The 18,223-nt window shown below is 45.5% G+C and overlaps 1 protein-coding gene across 1 annotated transcript; it reads left to right on the top strand.

Moving 5' to 3' along the window:
- Positions 1 to 1,802: 1,802 nt before the first annotated feature.
- On the top strand, positions 1,803 to 16,880 carry LOC137561818 (olfactory receptor 5J3-like). Its single transcript, XM_068273173.1, has 2 exons — positions 1,803 to 1,874; positions 15,942 to 16,880. The coding sequence occupies exon 2, from the start codon at positions 15,954 to 15,956 to the stop codon at positions 16,878 to 16,880; it is 927 nt and encodes a 308-aa protein (XP_068129274.1). The 5' UTR covers positions 1,803 to 1,874; positions 15,942 to 15,953.
- Positions 16,881 to 18,223: the final 1,343 nt, after the last annotated feature.

Here is an 18,223-nt window from a genome sequence, read left to right as displayed (position 1 = left end):
TTCATCCCTGACGATGCGATGTGCCGGAAATATCACATCAGATGCAAAAGCATCAGTGCGCTATGGGCCAACATCCGCGGTGACGTGCGTTGACTGGAAGACATGTAGGTTACAGTGACCAGATTTTTGTGGGTTCAACCTGGGACGGGGTGGGGGGAATGGGAGGCGCGTGCGCGCCGTGATAAAAATGGGCAGGGAAATGGGCGTGGCCATGACATTGTATGGGCGGAGCTAACGTAATGATGTAACAGCGAGGCATAAGAAAGTAGTGTTTACACCATGATGTGGTCAAACGAGGATTCGCATCATGGGTGTGCAGAAACTGTGTGATGCTATTTAATAGTATACCGTAACCCCAAAGCAGCAAACATAGCTTACTATGACCATTAAATAATAAATGCAGCAACAGTTACCCCAGACACCAGAAAATAAACGCACTGTGAGCAACGTCAGCACAAAATAAACGCAATGGACAATGTGCTCCGGCACCAGCAACCTCATCAGCAGGAGTTTGCAAACATGACTCCTCACACAGCAAGCAGGAGATAGACTTTTCTCAGGCTTCTTAAATGTTTACGGAGTTTATTAAGAAAACAGATATACAGATAGATACAGTTCATCTTATCCTAGCAAGCAAAGCAGATCTTCATGTTTCTTGGCGTTACCGCTCTTGCCTAACCCCCTGTGGTGGTTAGTCAGGTATTCTTATATCTACTCTATGTTACACTAGACTACCTATGTACAGCATACATCATATCAGATTACAGAGAGGAATGAACATACTTAGAGAAATAATTGGGTTCCAGCCAGTAGAAGTCAGAGATGGAGGGCATGAAAGTATGAAGCAGAGTGAGCTCTGAGCGCCCCCCTAGATCTTTAATACCGACTAGGAAAGAGTTAAACGTGACATCATATTCGCCATCCCCTAGACCAGACTATTGGATGAGCCCTATCGTGGTGTCATAATACCCACCCACTCGATTAATATTTAATGTCACCTTTCCTTTACTTACTGGAATGTGGATATTTAGTAAATACGGCTGATGTTTACTGTTCCTGTGGTGTACGTGTTGAGGTCAGAGTAGGCCGATGGCCTTCTTTTAGGAACATGTTCTCAGTATCTGCTTGAGACAAAATGAATAACAAGCAGACACTGAGATGCTTAGGCCTGCATCACAAGAAATTCTATTTTAAAGACATACACTGCGGACAAGCCTTTTACATAAACCTCAGGCCAAGTAACTGAGGCCTACTTAAATTCTAACAATCCCCCCTAAAATGGCTTGATCCGCAGATCCCCACTTCTGAACCCCACAGTACCTGGTTTTGTTTCTTTATGTTTCACTTTTCGATGTTCGTGCTCACACAACTTCTCTGCTCTAGGCGGTTATCCCTGGAAGAGAGAGAGCAAGACCTCTTGGTCTTCCTGTAACCAGGCTCTCTGGGGAGGCCCTATTTCTAAGTCCCTCTATACCACATGCTCAGCATTTGCGTCACTTGCGCATCACTCACAAACTTGCATGACCACAGAAAAGTGAAACTCGTTTGTTTGTTACTCAATGGAGCAGTGCCAAGTGCCTTCTAAAAAAGCGCCTTTATACAATCAGCTCCATCTCCGGTACTACTAAACCTATACCCGTAACCCTGTATATCCCTTAATTTGAAAATATGGGTTCATGAGATTGTTTATGAGGCACCAATCTCTGGACCAGGTTAATTTGTTTTATGTAATTTTAACACGCAACCTCACCTGGATAATGATGCCTAAAGTTGTCATCCCCATCCAGACGACCAGTGGGTGTAGGAAGAACTTGTGAACTGCAGAGGTCCAGTCCGAGTGTCCCTGGAACATCACCGGAAACCTTTTCCACCAGGTCAGACTGGAACTCACCTGCTTATTTTTGTATTCTACCTCGTTAAGATCACCTGGATCATGGTGAAATCTTACCTCTAACTTAGTGTACTGTTTGTTTAACCTTTGTAACACAAGGTGGTCGTCTTGGGTCAAAACCTGTTCCCCTTTGTCCCATGTCTTGTTATCTTTCATGCTGGGAACTTCACGTGAAACTTTGAACTTTAGAGTTCTCTTAACAATTTGAGAAACAACGTCATCAAACCTGGATGACTGGATCCATATGGGATCTCCGCTCACCCAATATGTTCCCCTTGGAAACTCCCCCTTATCGGAACAATTATGAGAATATACCTTGAATGTATCATTAGACCTTATGTTAAAAAAACAAACCTTTCCTTCAGCCACCGGAACTATCGGTTGGGCTTCAGGGTGGATCTTTTGAATGGTAGCCTCGCCTTCTGCGTTATTGAGCCCGCAGGCTTCTCACTAAATTTGACTTGCCCCGGCCAACGCAGGTACTTCTGCAAGAATTGCCCGCATGAGGACAACTCTACTTGTTTCACCTCCCCGTCTAGCAACAAAAAAGGTTGACCTCTCAGGTCCTGGTGTAAGACACGGGTTGAGGTGGGAACTAAGGAAGTGGCGGTGCCTAAAGGAATGTTGCACCGTTTCCATTTGTTCACACAAACATCTCGAAGCTGCCATGCAAAAGATCCTTCTCCAGAAAAATTAATATTCCTCCCCTTGTCCCTTGTCCAATCTCAGTTGCACAGGATCTTTAAGCATCTCCCTGACAAAATATGTCCCCAACTGTCCTGATTGGACCTCTTCCCCCCTTATGTCCTGAGGCACAATATGTACCTGAGGTTGGGAAGACTGTACTCTCTGCTATCTTTCAATTAAGAGTACCTCTTCACTTACCCAACTAGCATGAGGATAAGCGGCTGCATATGGACTGTGTAATATCGTCCCCTGTTGTGACCCGTGTAATGTGAATGGTGTTCCCTGGGTTGGCTTTCCCTCCCCCGTGACCGCTCTCCCCACCCTCTTTATCACCACATGTGGCTCGTTCTCGATTTTTACTTCTTGTTTCGAGAACCACCACCCCTCGGCTTTCCAGCCTTTACGTGTGTATAGTTGGTTGAGAGGCACTCTCTGTTGGTAGTTCCAGAGTGTGATGTTGGCCCCTGCGTCTCTCCGGCAGGAGAATTGACACCTCCTGCTCGTTCCTCTCCAATCTGGAACCATCTCACTCTGCATAACCAAGACAAGGTACCCCTGAATCACACACTCCACCTTTTGCATGTACCCATTGTACTGCAATGTACCTTTTAACAACTCTTTGGATCGGTGCATCGATTCTGGGAGTGTGGTATTCAATAGCAGATTTACACTGCCATTCAATTCCCACTGCCCGCACACCTGACCCTTCAGACCTTTCACCCAAATTGTGCCATGAAATTTGATTTCTCCTGGCACAAGTGCTCTTTTCCTCCGTCCCTGCATGGTCCGTCTTTGCCAAGCGGAGGGAGGTGTGAAAGGATTAGTACCTTTGTCACCCAACATTAACATGCTTGGGCCTTGCATTCTCATTAACCCCTTATTATACATGAGAATGTCCTCTCTTCGTTCTCCTAGGACGAAATGGCAACCTAGGATCACCATCAGCACGGTACTCTTCATTATAAAAGCACCACCTTGGGAAAGAAAAACATTAGCACTTTGCATTATGCTTTGCTCAGACAGTTTTGTTAGTCTCTCTCCGATCTCCGAAATCTCGTGTTTTAGTCTCTTTCCAATTTCAGGAATCTCGTGTTTTAGTCTCTTTCCAATTTCAGGAATCTCGTGTTTTAGTCTCTTTCCAATTTTAGGAATCTCGTGTTTCTCCAAACTCAGATTGGCATCTGGAACCTTTCGCTTATCCGACTGACATCTCCATCTTTGCTGCCAGCACTGCAGCTGTCTCAATTCCATATTGCCCAACTCCTGAAATCAAAATACAAACAAATCAATTCTTATTAATGATTCGGATTCGCCCTGCGGCTTGTGCTCTGTACACTTTTAATTGATCAATATATATCGTAATTGATCTCGTTGCTTTATGGTTCTCATGAACTCTATTTACTCTTTTTGGTAGATTGGAATTAAACTTCACCCCCCTACCTCAGTACTATCCTCAGTACTTACCTGTTTAAAATATGCTCCCGCGGACTTCACCTTTGGAAGCTCTCACCTCATTGCAGCTCCTTCCACATCCCCCCCCATCTGTCCATGCGCGGCCGTCGCATGCACAGATTACTGATGCCACACCTGTTGCTGCTTTGCAGGTGAGCCTGCAATGCTCTTACTCATTTTCGCATTTACTTATCTAGAACTTCATTGCGATACCAGCTCTGCTAGAAGTTCTGTGTATTGTACCCTCTGATCAATGTTTGCCGTGGCACTACCCCCAGACTTTACAAAAAATGGCTGCCTCCCTGTAGGAAGGAGCACTTTGCACTTAAACTACACAGGGTGCAGGGCTAAGCATACCAGCGTCAAATGCCTGTATGCAGATCCCTGAATGCCCACTTGGTAGGTAGTCACATGGCAAACACTGTACTGATACACTGTCACTCTGTAAATGGCAATTGCTGCATCCCTATAAGTGCCCCTTGACCTGCTTCCAGTTCTGTTCCGTGCTAAACTGAATCAGAGCTGGAGAAAAGAAGAGAAAGAAAAAAAATATATATATTTATGACCAATCGGTGGGCGAGGAAAAACACGCTAACAGCCCAGCAATGACATCTTTGTCAATCTCTGGTCCTGTCCCTGACACAAAAAAACCCCTGAAACAAACACTCTGCAGTCGCCGCGAGTACACCTGGATTGGTCAACTCCTTTCTTTCTCTCTTTTCCTTTCCCCCTCTCCAACTATGCACTGTCCCCCTATCTCTATGGGGAACACATGCTGCACCGCACTTTAAGGTGCCTCACTTAAAGGAATAATCCCATAAGCAACCCCGTACAGATACTTCCCTGATCTGTGCAGCACTTGCAAATCACTCCCTGGGGACTATCTGACTTATACGTGTTTTCCTAGCTGGGAAACACTTCCTATCCGTGAGCCTGCAACTTGCTTGGCTCACGTATGCGGACACTCCCTGTGTCCAGACTTCTTCTGAGGAAATCATCTGGAAGCCAAGAAACTCAGTAGAATCTCTCTACTGTCCCAACTCTGGACCCCCTCCCACCAGCTGCTTCCGTGCACGGCGCCTTGTGCACAGCTGTGATATGGGACGTGGGATCCCCCAGCACATCCTCCCCCCTGCCATCGGGGCGTGCCTATCAGTGGGCGCTTCCTGCCCCCTCCCCTCCTGATACATCATACAGATTGGAGTGGCTTTCTCAGAAACCCGACGCCATGTTAAATCATGGCATGCCAGCCAAGATGGCTGCTATGTCAGTCCCCCATAGCAACCACTTAATCCTATGCACCTTCAGAAAAAAACAGTTAGAACATACATAGAACATACAAGGCATAGTATGCACACTAAACATTTCAGCATATATATTTCTCGGATACCTGCAAAAACAGACACAGCAGTGTGTGAAATTTCCTATCTCCTTCCCAGAAAAAAAACGCAAATCATCTTGGACATGTAGATGGAGGAAAAAAAAACATGCACCCAACCCCGTGCACTCAAACACTTCCCACAGAACTCCGACTTTATGACGGCTGAAAAAAAAACATCCTGAACAGAAGGAATTCTCCACAACTACACCGAAACTTTACTCATATCATAAACTTTTGCCTGGAATGCGGAGTGACAGAAACTTAACTCTTCCAGCTGTTAGCAGATATCCGCGGACACAAACCTTAACCGTGCTTCCCCCAATCTGTAGAGAGGGGGGTGGGAGGATGCACTGTAATGGCCCCCCTTCCCACTAAACCTACGCTCTGCGATCCGCAAGAAAAAAAACAATAAAACCCATGACACTGAGTCATGCTGAGATTACAGAAACATTACCTAGCACTAACTAACTAATAGCATTGACTGGAACCAGTATTCCCACTATTCTGGGCTCTCGTTATACCAACTATGTTCTCTTCATTTCACCCACCCCCTGCTCTCCTCACCATCCACCATCTGCGTGACAGAGCACGAGAGAAAAACAAACACCGCTGGCCTCCCTCCCAGCCCAGAACTGCACAGAGAGAAAGCGAAACTATATACGCTGCCCACACTTTAGCATAACACCGAAAGATAACACACAGCTGTAGAAAAAAAACACTGTTAACATATAACAGACTACAAACATTGCTACAAAACCAAATAAATGAAACGCTATACTTGCCTGGCTCTACAGACTTGTACCGACTTCCAATCCGATCAGCTGACGGCAAGTTTTTTCCCACGAGTCGATGGACCTCGGTGAGCGTTTACTGAGCGTTTTCTCAGCGGATTCTCCGGTCCCGAAGGTAACTTGCTCAAAACCTCTGCCTGGGATACCTCACCACGGAATCCTTTGTTCGGCTAGATTGCGTGTACATCACAACCCAAATAAAACAGGTCCATGACTCGCCGCTGATCATCACTCAGATTGCAGTCCGTGTGTTGGCCTCTCCAGCGGCCTCCCACACACCACTTATCCTCTTGATAAGCTTTCCAGTCCGCGTCAACTCCGCTTGTGTCGCTGTGGAATATCTTGAAAACTAGATAACAGACTGACATCTGGCCCGGTCCTTGCCTGCCTTTTCTGCTAGACAGCGCAGCTGGGTTCATTGCACCAATTGTAATAACCACCTTTTGCTCCGGCACCAGCAAACTCATCAGCAGGAGTTTGCAAACATGACTCCTCACACAGCAAGCAGGAGATAGACTTTTCTCAGGCTTCTTCAATGTTTACGGAGTTTATTCAGAAAACAGATATACAGATAGATACAGTTCATCTTATCCTAGCAAGCAAAGCAGATCTTCATGTTTCTTGGCGTTACCGCTCTTGCCTAACCCCCTGTGGTGGTTAGTCAGGTATTCTTATATCTACTCTATGTTACACTAGACTACCTATGTACAGCATACATCATATCAGATTACAGAGAGGAATGAACATACTTAGAGAAATAATTGGGTTCCAGTCAGTAGAAGTCAGAGATGGAGGGCATGAAAGTATGAAGCAGAGTCCGCTCTGAGCGCCTCCCTAAATGTTTAATACCGACTAGGAAAGAGTTAAACGTGACATCATATTCGCCATCCCCTAGACCAGACTATTGGATGAGCCCTATCGTGGTGTCATAATACCCACCCACTCGATTAATATTTAATGTCACCTTTCCTTTACTTACTGGAATGTGGATATTTAGTAAATACGGCTGATGTTTACTGTTCCTGTGGTGTACGTGTTGAGGTCAGAGTTGGCCGATGGCCTTCTTTTAGGAACATGTTCTCAGTATCTGCTTGAGACAAAATGAATAACAAGCAGACACTGAGATGCTTAGGCCTGCATCACAAGAAATTCTATTTTAAAGACATACACTGCGGACAAGCCTTTTACATAAACCTCAGGCCAAGTAACTGAGGCCTACTTAAATTCTAACAGACAACATGTCAGCACAAAATAAACGCAATGGGCAATATGTCAGCACAAAATAAACGCAATGGGCAACATGTCAGCACAAAATAAACGCAATGTGGGCAACATGTCAGCACAAAATAAACGCAATGTGGGCAACAATTCAGCACAAAATAAATGCAATGTGGGCAACATTTAGCAGAAAATAACACAATTTGGGCAACATATCAGCACAAAATAAATGCAATGTGGGCAACATTTAGCAGAAAATAACGCAATTTGGGCAGCATTTCACCTGGAAAAAAAAGCATTTACTCACCAGACAGAAGTCTCCTCTCGCTCCTGGCACGCTGCTCCCCGGACGATCCTCCTGCAGTCTGCCGCGCTGACAGGCAGAGCAGGGCTACGGGAAGATGGCGCCCGAAGCCCTGTACTGGAGACACAAATAGTCTCCAGCACAGGGCTTCGGCAGCCATCTTCCCATAGCCCTGCTCTGCCTGCTGGAGATTATGCAGGCTGGAGTGGAGCTGCAGGCTATGAACTGGCACTTCGTCTATCAGACGCTGTGGCCAGTTCATTCAGTACGGTGTCCAAAGTCCCGAGGCCCGGACTGCCCGAAGCTAAAAGCGGGACGTTTCCCGGGACCTCATGCAGCCTGGGACAGCGGACCACGAAGGCGGGACGCATCCCGGGTAATGCGGGACGTATGGTCGCCATATGTAAGTTAATGACGCTGCAGATAGTTTAAACTTCTTTGCATGCGTGTTGCGTTGTGTTTGTGCAGAAGCATATTTTTTCAGTACACTTCCTTGCAATTCAGATTTCCACCACAGGAAGTGATCGCTAGAGAGCCTCATTTATAGTTTGGCTAACTGCCAAAAGTTACATTACCGCCGGTATCTTCAAAGCCTGTTTTTAGCGTTGCATTGACATACGATCGCACCGCAATTAAAGTGCCGGTTGCTTGTGTGAAACCAGCCTCAGGCATGTGTACACTTAGGCCTCTTTCCCACATAAGAGATTTTGAGTGCGGTGTGCAGAGTTGCAATTTCTCGTTCTATACATCTACATCTAATGTATTTCAGTGGCATCACATTTGACCTGTATTTTTCATATTTTTCGCACATGTCTGCGTTTAAAAAGTGCCCGGCGGTGCTGCATTTTTGCATGTAAAATGTGTGAATCACATGTAATGCAAGTCAGTGGAAACACAGAAAAATCCCATACGGAATGCAAATAAGCAAATGCAGGTGACACTCGAAAAATCTGAATATCATGCAAAAAGTCCATTTATTTCAGTAATTCAACTTTAAAGGTGAAACTAATATATGAAATAGGAACCCTTTGCAGGTGTTTTGGATGAACTAGCTGATCAGAGTCTGAAAACTTTGAGCCAAGAATGTTGAACCTTTTTTACAATATTCTAATGGTCTGAGATTTTGATTTTGGGGTTCTCATAAACTGTAAGACAGAATCATCAACATTGCAAAAATGGAAAAACATAGAAAAAAAACTTGGCCGCGAAGTGTGGAGGACTGCATTATACTTAACCCCACACATTTTACATGCAGGCCGGGCTGCACAAGTTCAGATACATTTACATGAATGAAAACATGAAATTATATATTTTTATTTCACAGAGAATATTCCAGCTATCAGGGGAAATGGCTGACTGTCTGGTGTATAATTTCCTTGTAATTAGCAATAACGGATCCAGCAGGCAGGGGACGCTCTCGGGGGTTACAGCGATTGCCTATAAGAGCCGGGCTCCTGGTGACACGAGAATCTTCTCCCATCTGGTGTGGCTGAGAATTATGTTACAAGATGGTCAGACAGAGATATTCCTTCACAACCTTATTTATGTGTCTATGTGGCTACAGATATGGCTGGAGGAAGCAGAACTCAGATACCTGCTAATGTCGCACAACTGCGAGTCGATCTGAGTTCTCCATCCTTTTTTTTGGTAAATTTTTTTTAATTTATTTTTAAATATATTTCCTTATTTATTTATTTATTTTTTTACACTAAACTCTCCCTCCCTCCCCCCACCAGCCAATCAGCGTGATTAGCTGTCATAGGCTTCAGCCTATGACAGCCGATCACCTCCGAGCCCACAGAGGGGACAGCCGTGTCACACGGCGGTTTCGCCGTCTAACAGTCTCTGAGCGGTGATCCTGCAAAAGCAAGCCCCAGGACTGCCGCCGCGGCCACGCCCATCGGAGTGATGCTATCCTTAGGTAGTTAAGAGGCTCCCCAGGGCCCTAACACCTTAATCTCTAGTTATCTGGCTTGCAGTCACTGCCATGTATCCCCTTTTCTTATTTCTCTCTGCTTCAAACACAATAGGGGAATGACAGTACAGTAGGCAGGGCAGGATTATCCTCCAGGCAACCTAGGCAGGTGGGTAATAGAGGGCAGCCTAGTGGGTGTTAGGGAGCTCACCTGCCACCTTCTTTGACCTCTCTCTACTTCTGCTTATCAAAAATCCCACAAGGGTGTCCTAAATCAACTACAGTCACATAGAGATTACCTCTCCCACCAGAGGCCTGGAACCCACTAGCAGCGCTTTGTGATGTGAGAAACTCTTGCTAATGTAATGCTATGGGTGTGATCCCTCCTGAGCGATGTGATTTTATAAAAATCCCCCATAGCATTGCATTAGCAGGAGCTTTTTCATATCACTAGCGCTTAGAAAAGGCTGCTGGTGGGTTTGAGGACTGAGGGCTCATTCCCACTAGGGGCGTTTTTGACATTTTTTAAGCACAGGCGATTTTCAAAATCGCTCTCAAAACGCTTGTGCAATGATTCTCTATGAGAGAGTTCACATCTGAGCGGTTCGTTTCCGATCTGCTCAGAAAAGCGCTGCATGGGCCGTTTTTGAGGCGATTTTGCCTCAATGGAAGGTATAGAAAAACGCAAAACGCTCACAAAATCGCTTTGTGCAGCGATTGTGTGAGCGTTTTTAAGAATAAATACATTGAATTTATTATTTTCTGGCTCAAAGAGTTCACTTCCTGACTGACATCAGGAAACGAAAAAAAGCAATCGCTCTGCAAAAGCGCTTAGAAAAGTGCTTAACAAAAACATCCAATGCACAGAAATGGAAAAAAAAATGCGTCAAAAAAACGGCCAACCTAAATGGCCACACAAGCGGAGTGCAATGTGAATGAGGCCTCACTGTGCTAAGTTCCTGGTTCAAATCCCAGCCAGGGCACTATCTGTATGGAGTCTGTATGCCCCCTCCCCCGTCTGTGTGAGTTTCCTCCAGGTACTCTGGTTTCCTCCCACATCCCAAAAATATACAGATAAGTTAATTGGCTTCCCCTATGTTGTTCCTAGACTATGATGCAAACACTACACGATACATATATAGACACAAGACTATGGTAGAGATTAGATTGTGAGCCCCTCTGAGGGTCAATTGACAAGACAATATACTGTGTACAGTGCTGTGGAGGATGTTGGTGCTATATAAATACTTAATAGTTATAATACAATGCCACGGGCCCAATTACATCTTAATCCAACTCTGACAGGAGTTATAATAGAGAGTCACTGCTTTAAAGAGGAACTGTAATGACAAAACGGCCCCTGGGGGGTACTCACCTCGGGTGGGGGAAGCCTCAGGATCCTAATGAGGCTTCCCACGCCGTCCTGCATCCCTCGGGGGTCTCGCTGTAGCCCTCCGTGCAGCGGTGACGCAATATTTACCTTCCTGGCTCCTGCGCAGGCGCTCTGATGCCTCTCGGCGCCGAAGTAGGCGGAAATACCCGATCGCCGTCGGGTCTGCTCTACTGCGCAGGCGCAAGTTTCCGGCGCCTGCGCAGTAGTGCGGACCCGACGGAGATCGGGTATTTCCGTCTATTTCCGTGCCGAAAGTCGCCACAGCGCCCCCGCTGGAGCCAGCAAAGGTAAATATTGAACTGACAGTCGGCACAGTCGCCGGCTGTTCGGAGGGCTGCGGCGAGACCCCCGTGGGACAGAGGACGGCGTGGGAAGCCTCATTAGGATCCGGAGGCTTCCCCCACCCGAGGTGAGTACCCCCCAGGGGAGGTTTTTGTTGTTACAGAGTCTCTTTAACACCAAGAATAAACTACCGAGTGCTCGACTCAACACTGCTATGTGCCAGCTTCTGTAAGACACACTGTAGAATGGTTGTGTTTTATGAACACTTGTAAATAAGCATTATGAAATGATGATGACCATCTTTAATCTATGCAAGATCTTACATTGGAACTGTATTTAACCATTTTAGCCTTTTGGACGTTACTGTAACATCAAAAAGGCAGCTGCTGCGTGTGCGCGCGCTCCCGTGCCTCCCCCTGCTAGCACGGAGATCAATGAATTGGAACTTAGTTTCCATTTATTGATCTAAGTGCCTGGTAGACAGACCGACAGCTTCTTATGAGAAGCAGCGGTCTTTCAGAACAAAACAAAAAAAATCACATCCTCCTTATACTTCCTGTAGGCAAGAGTGCTCGCTTACAGGATGGAATAAAAAAAATTACTGTGGCCATCTTGTGGCCAAACATGTACGTACATTTTTTTTCACACAAAACACAATAAATTACATTTGCAATTAACTGTTTACCTCCCACACCCAAAAAATACCCAAATAAAATTTTGTACTAAAAAATAAATGAAAAAATTAAAATTTTTACTCACCTCCCAGGCTTCAGTGATGAGCAGTTGTAGTCACCTTCGCTCTCGCTGGCTTCCCCGCTCATATTGATGCTAAGTTCTGGGTCGCGGCTTGATGACGTCATCAAGCCGGGACCTGGCACTTAGTGTCAGTACAGCAGGGATGACGGCCAGAGCGGAGGGGAGCGCCAATCGTCGGGGGAATGGCAGGAAGGTGAGTGGATCCTCTTCTCCCCCCTTACCGCCGCAGCTCTGTAAGTGATCACTATGATGCACCGGTGATCGTAGTGATCACGTGATCAGGAGCCATACGCGATGGTTTCTGATTACTGAGGGTAGATGTCAGCTGTCATCTGACAGCTTAATCTCCCCTCTCTGGTGTAGCATTAGACTTCCCTTTTGCTGGACTTAAAGCGGAACTGAAGATATGCTAAAAAAAATGTTTCACTTACCCGGGGCTTTTGCGAGCCCCCTGCAGGCAACCTGTGCCCACACCGTTACCATATGATCCACCGATCCTCCGCCACGGATCACTTTCAGGTCACGCAGTGGAAGCCGACTTCTATGTTGACGTCCACTGCGCCTGCACGGCCCTGGCCACATGCATCATCATACGCGTTCCCATGGCCAGGAGCGTCTTGCACAGAAGCAGAAAGAGAAAATCTCTACTGTGTCTGCGCGGTATGCTCCCGGCGGTGGGAGCGTGAACAAGGATGCGCGCCCGGCCGGAGTGGACAGACTGCGTGAAGTGAAAGGGAGCCACAGCGGGGAAACGGAGGATGGTAAGGGTGTGGGCTCCACAGGACAGCTGCAAGTCACGGGTAAAGTGAAACTTTTTTTTTTTTAGCATATCATCAGTTCCGCTTTAAGGAACTGAGCCCAAACTATAAGGCACAGATCTAGACTATTATTCTGGACTATTATAAATGCAGATTGGTAGTTTCTCCTGGTAAGTTTAGAATGATACCCCTTATGGGAAAGATTTGCCCATTATAGTGAATGCTGCAGTGATTTTGAACGTAGAGCAGTAACACATTACTGGCCACACGGGCCTCCTGTAGAGTCCTAGTAAACTCATTATTAGTATTTTTCTTCTTTCATTCTCAGCTCCATCACATTGTTTATTGTATATTTCTGCATTAGTGATGAACAGAAATTACGTCGATGCGTAATTACACATTCTTATTTGCATTGATGCATCGTAATCGTAATGCAAAATGTCATGGAAATGCATAATGAATTTTGTATGCAAGCATTCGTGATTACGCATAAATTTATGCGTCATTTAGCACCGAATTTGGCAGTGAATAGCAAAGCCCCCCTACTTGCTACTGCTACCTAAATTGCTACACATGTTAAGAAATATAGGGCTTGATTCACAAAAGAGTGCTAACTGATAGCACAGCCGTTTTTGCGTGAATTTTCGCATTGAGCGCGATCGCAAATTTTCGAGTGAAACGATAACGTTTTCACGTGCAAACGCGAATTTTTCGCGCGAAAACGATATCGTTTGCGCACGAAAATTTGCATTTGCGCGCAAAACCGTTATCGTTTCACACGAAAATTCGCGACCGCCCGCAATGCGAAAATTCACGGGAAAACGGTCGTGCTATCAGTTAGCAGTCTTTTGTGAATCAAGCCTATAGTGGGTACAAGTCAAAAAAGTAATTTTTCAAAAAGATTTTGTAGTTTTTGAGAAAATCAATTTTAAAAATGCAAAGAAGAATAGTTGAGTTCAAAAAACATTTTTCTTTGCGTTTTCTGTACCCAGTATTCTCAGTCCTTATAGTAAACCAGAGCTGAGTAAAATGCAAGAATCAATATATCGTATGTTCAGCGCACATCCTTCAACACATTTTACTTCTTAACCTGCTGGGCGGTCTGGACGAGCTCAGCTCGTCCAGTACCGCCGGAGCCTGCCGCTCAGGCCCTGCTGGGCCGATTTGGCTCAAGTAAAAAGCAGCACACGCAGCCGGCACTTTGCCAGCCGCGTGTGCTGCCTGATCGCCGCCGCTCTGCGGCAATCCGCCGCGAGCAGCGGCGAAAGAGGGTCCCCCCAGCCGCCTGAGCCCAGCGTAGCCGGAACAAAAAGTTCCGGCCAGCGCTAAGGGCTGGATCGGAGGCGGCTGACGTCAGGACGTCGGCTGACGTCCATGACGTCACTCCGCTCGTCGCTATGGCGACGAGGGAAGCAAAACAAGGAAGGCCGCTCATTGCGGCCTTCCTTGTTTATTCTGGGCGCCGGAGGCGATCGGAAGAACGCCTCCGGAGCGCCCTCTAGTGGGCTTTCATGCAGCCAACTTTCAGTTGGCTGCATGAAATAGTTTTTTTTTTTATTAAAAAAAAACCCTCCCGCAGCCTCCCTGGCGATCTTAATAGAACGCCAGGGTGGTTAAAAGACAGTTATTCCTATTTATTGTGTCTTGCATCAACATCGGCAGCACCTCCACCATAGACACCCAATAGTGAACAGACTCACCGGACGTATTGGCCACTGCTAGGCTGGCCAACCATGCACAATTCCAGGAAGCCTAGGTGCCTCAGGATCCTGGTGTCAGTACTGCCCAATATTGTTTTCTTTCCTTGCAAGACCTCAGAAAAAAGCTTCACATAGCGTGATACTGTCGCTTCAAAATCCCCTTTTTTAAAAATTGCACTCACACATCCAAGCTGTTATTCTGCACATAGAGTTTTTCTCATGGGCTCGCCCCCATTGCCAGGCTGGGCATGATGTAAATAATGACTTCCACCACCGGCTGCTTTCCATCCTACGCTCAGTTTCGCCGCTCAGGGGGCCGCTCTGCTTGTCCTGGTACGTCAACCTCCAATCAATTTTGTTACTCACTCGTAACTCATCAGGGGCACTTATATCATTGTATGATATAAAATGCAAGAATCGATACTTACCCAGGCTTCCTCCCACCCCATAAGCACGTGTGAGTCCCTGGCCCCCTCGTTTCCTGCAGTTCAGCCACGATCAGCCCCGGTAATCCTGTTACTGGCATTGGTCTGGGTCTTCTGCACATGCGCAGACTGGACCCGACTGAGCCAGTTACCGGGGCTGATTGCGGCAGGACGGCGAGCTACTGACAAGTGCTTATGGGGCTGGAGGAAGCCCAGGGGGTATGTATGGATTTTTGCATTTTAGTCAGCTCTGGTACACTTTACCATATTAAGCAATTTTTTTAAGCAATAGCATGTATGCGGGTTTGCCATTCAGAATCAGAATCAGAATCATCTTTATTATCGCCAAGCACACCAAGTGGTGTACCCAAGAGGGTATGGGACGCCTGGGGCTAGGGTGTCCCTGGAATGTAGGCGGGGGGGGGGGGGGAGTTTTGAGTTCAGTGAGTTCAACAAGAGAACTGCTTGGGGGAAGAAGGTGTTCATGCGCCTAGTGGTCTTGGCGGGGATGGATCTGAGACGGCGTCCCAGTGGAAGGGTCTCAAAGTATCGTCTGCCCGGGTGGGAGGGGTCGAGTAAGATTTTGGAGGCTCTTGTCTTCATTCTCATGGAGTAGAGGAGATCTAGCGAGGGCAGTTGGGCGCCAATGATCTTTTCTGCTGTTTTTATCACTCTGTAGAGTTTATACTTGTCTTTGGCGGTGGCTCCTGCGTACCAGACGATGATGGAGCAGCAGAGGATGGATTCGATGGGTCACTGCCCAAATCAGCACAAAATTATGTGTAAATGCATACATTCATGCGTAATTATGAATGATTATACAAAATCTATTGAATTAACAATTTGTAATTATGTATAGGCGTAATTGTGAAACTTTACGTGAAATTTTGCGTAATCGTAATTAGCTGATTACCTTCACCACTGTTCTGCATTGCTTAAAGCTTATCTTCCTCGGCACATGTATTCATCGTTCATTCTGTCATCGCAGAGAGGGACACTGATGAACTTCAGAAACAAGACTCAAGTGAGGATATTTGTGCTGGTGGGACTAACAGAAGACAGACACCTCACTTTGTTCCTCTTTATCCTCTTCTTACTTGTTTATCTTGTGTCCATATTGGCCAACTGTGGCATGATAGCTTTGATCCATAAAACGTCCCGCCTTCAGACTCCCATGTATACTTTTTTGAGTTTTCTGTCTCTGGTGGACATTTTCTACTCCTCTGTTATTACTCCTAAAATGTTGGCTGACCTCATCTCCATAGTTAAAACCATATCATTTAGCGGATGCGCCATCCAATTTTTCTTCTTTGCTATCCTGGCAGTGTCGGAAGCACTGCTGCTTTCTGCCATGTCATATGACCGATACCTTGCCATTTGTCATCCACTGAACTATGTCTCATTAATGACAAAGAAGAAATGTGTTGGTCTGATCCTTGTTGTCATGGCCGTTGGTTCCTCTCAGGCTATAGTACAAACCACCTGTGTATTTACTCTTGAATATTGTGGACCAAATGTGATAAATCACTTCTTCTGTGATATCCCACCACTGCTCAAGTTATCCTGCTCAGAAACTTTGCAGTGTGATTTAATTATTTTTTTCTTTGTCAGCACTTGTGGTGCAGGGTCCTTAATGACTATCTTGGTCTCCTACACACTGATTGTCTTATCTATCCTTGACATGAAGACCAAAAAGAGCAGACAGAAGGCCTTCAGTACATGCTCCTCGCACCTCATGTGCCTGACCATTTTCTATGGAACAATTTTTTTCTCTTACTTGCGTCCCACTAACCAAGAGTCTGGAAAACAGGACAGAGTGGTCGCAGTGTTGTACACAGTTGTGATACCAATGATAAATCCCCTAATATACAGTCTGAGGAACCAAGAGGTCAAAAGGGTCATAAATCAAGCATTTCACAGAAAATGAATGTTTTTGAAGCGTCGTGGCCTTCTTTGGGTAACAAGATTTAGTGGTCGATTTACAAAGGTTGGAGTACTCTACAGAAGAAAGGATTCTCTCAACTCAAAACTGTTTTTAAGTGTCTGTGAGGACTTACACACCTCCCCACTACATTGGTAAACATTTGTCCCTCACTACACTGACCACTTTGCTCTTGTAATGTCTGATTTATTGACTAGTCACTTCCCAGTCTGCTACCACCTTATTTACAAGCTATGCATATTTTTGTGGAAGAAACAATCTTTTCTATCATATTCAACTGTATGAGTTCTCTGATGAAGTTGGCCTTTGACCACGAAATGCATCAGACTGCAAGTGATAACAAGCAGCAAATTACTGTCCAAATGTTTGTGGTTGCTCTTTTTTTCTTTGGATTAATTTTTCTCTTTGTTTACGTTCTGTGGCATCCAGTTACCCGCACATCTTAGCCTAGCATACATTTACACAAGTAGAAGGCTCCGATCAGCCTGTGATGATTATGATGTTATACAATGTTCTGTTTGTTATATAAAAAACAGTATTTTGTATTACTTTTGTAGTTATAAATTGTTCCAGCCGCAGTCTTGTTTTTTTGTGTTTTGTTTTTATCTGTAGATGTGAATCAATGCAATGTTTAGACAATCTGTGAGATAGTTAATGAGATAATTAATGATATGTTAACAACTCCATGTTGATGTAAATGTTATGTTAATTTGGGAAGCTTGGAATAGGATCAAGCAAAGGCAGTAGCTGATGAATTTCATTGATTCACTCCACAGATGCACAAATGTAAAAAAAAAATTGTATCGACTAGAATAGTACCGGTAATAGCATCTCACTGACCATTAGCACAACTTATACTCTTGATAGATTTTTGATAACCTTCATTTCTGATTGTATTTGTATGTAGAACAGAGGCGCCAGCAGGATAAAAGTCAATAAAATTTTAAAAAATTGCTTGGAGGAAGTGGTGGGCTTGCCTCCCAAAAGCAGACACGAGATCCTGTCTTCATATAGATCAATACATTTATTATACGGTACCCCAAAAACAGTGCAACGCGTTTTGCAGGCCCAGCCCGCTTCATCAGGCAATAAAAGTGGGGACAAAACAGAATTTCGGCAATAACAAGTGTAGCGCCTCAGTAAGTGACAGGATCTCCTCGTGTCTGCTTTTGGGAGGCAAGCCCCCCACTTCCTCCAAGCAATTTTTAAAAATGTTATTGACTTTTATCCTGCTCGCGCCTCTGTTCTACATACAAATACTCTGTGTCCACTCCTGGGTGAGGGGAGTGCTACCCCCTTTCTTGTTTCTTTACTACAGAGAGCCACTT

Source organism: Hyperolius riggenbachi, chromosome 3, assembly GCF_040937935.1.
Source record: "Hyperolius riggenbachi isolate aHypRig1 chromosome 3, aHypRig1.pri, whole genome shotgun sequence".
Classification (NCBI taxonomy): Eukaryota; Metazoa; Chordata; class Amphibia; order Anura; family Hyperoliidae; genus Hyperolius; species Hyperolius riggenbachi.
Note: the sequence above shows the minus strand (reverse complement) of the source record. Positions and strands in the feature narration are given on the sequence as shown.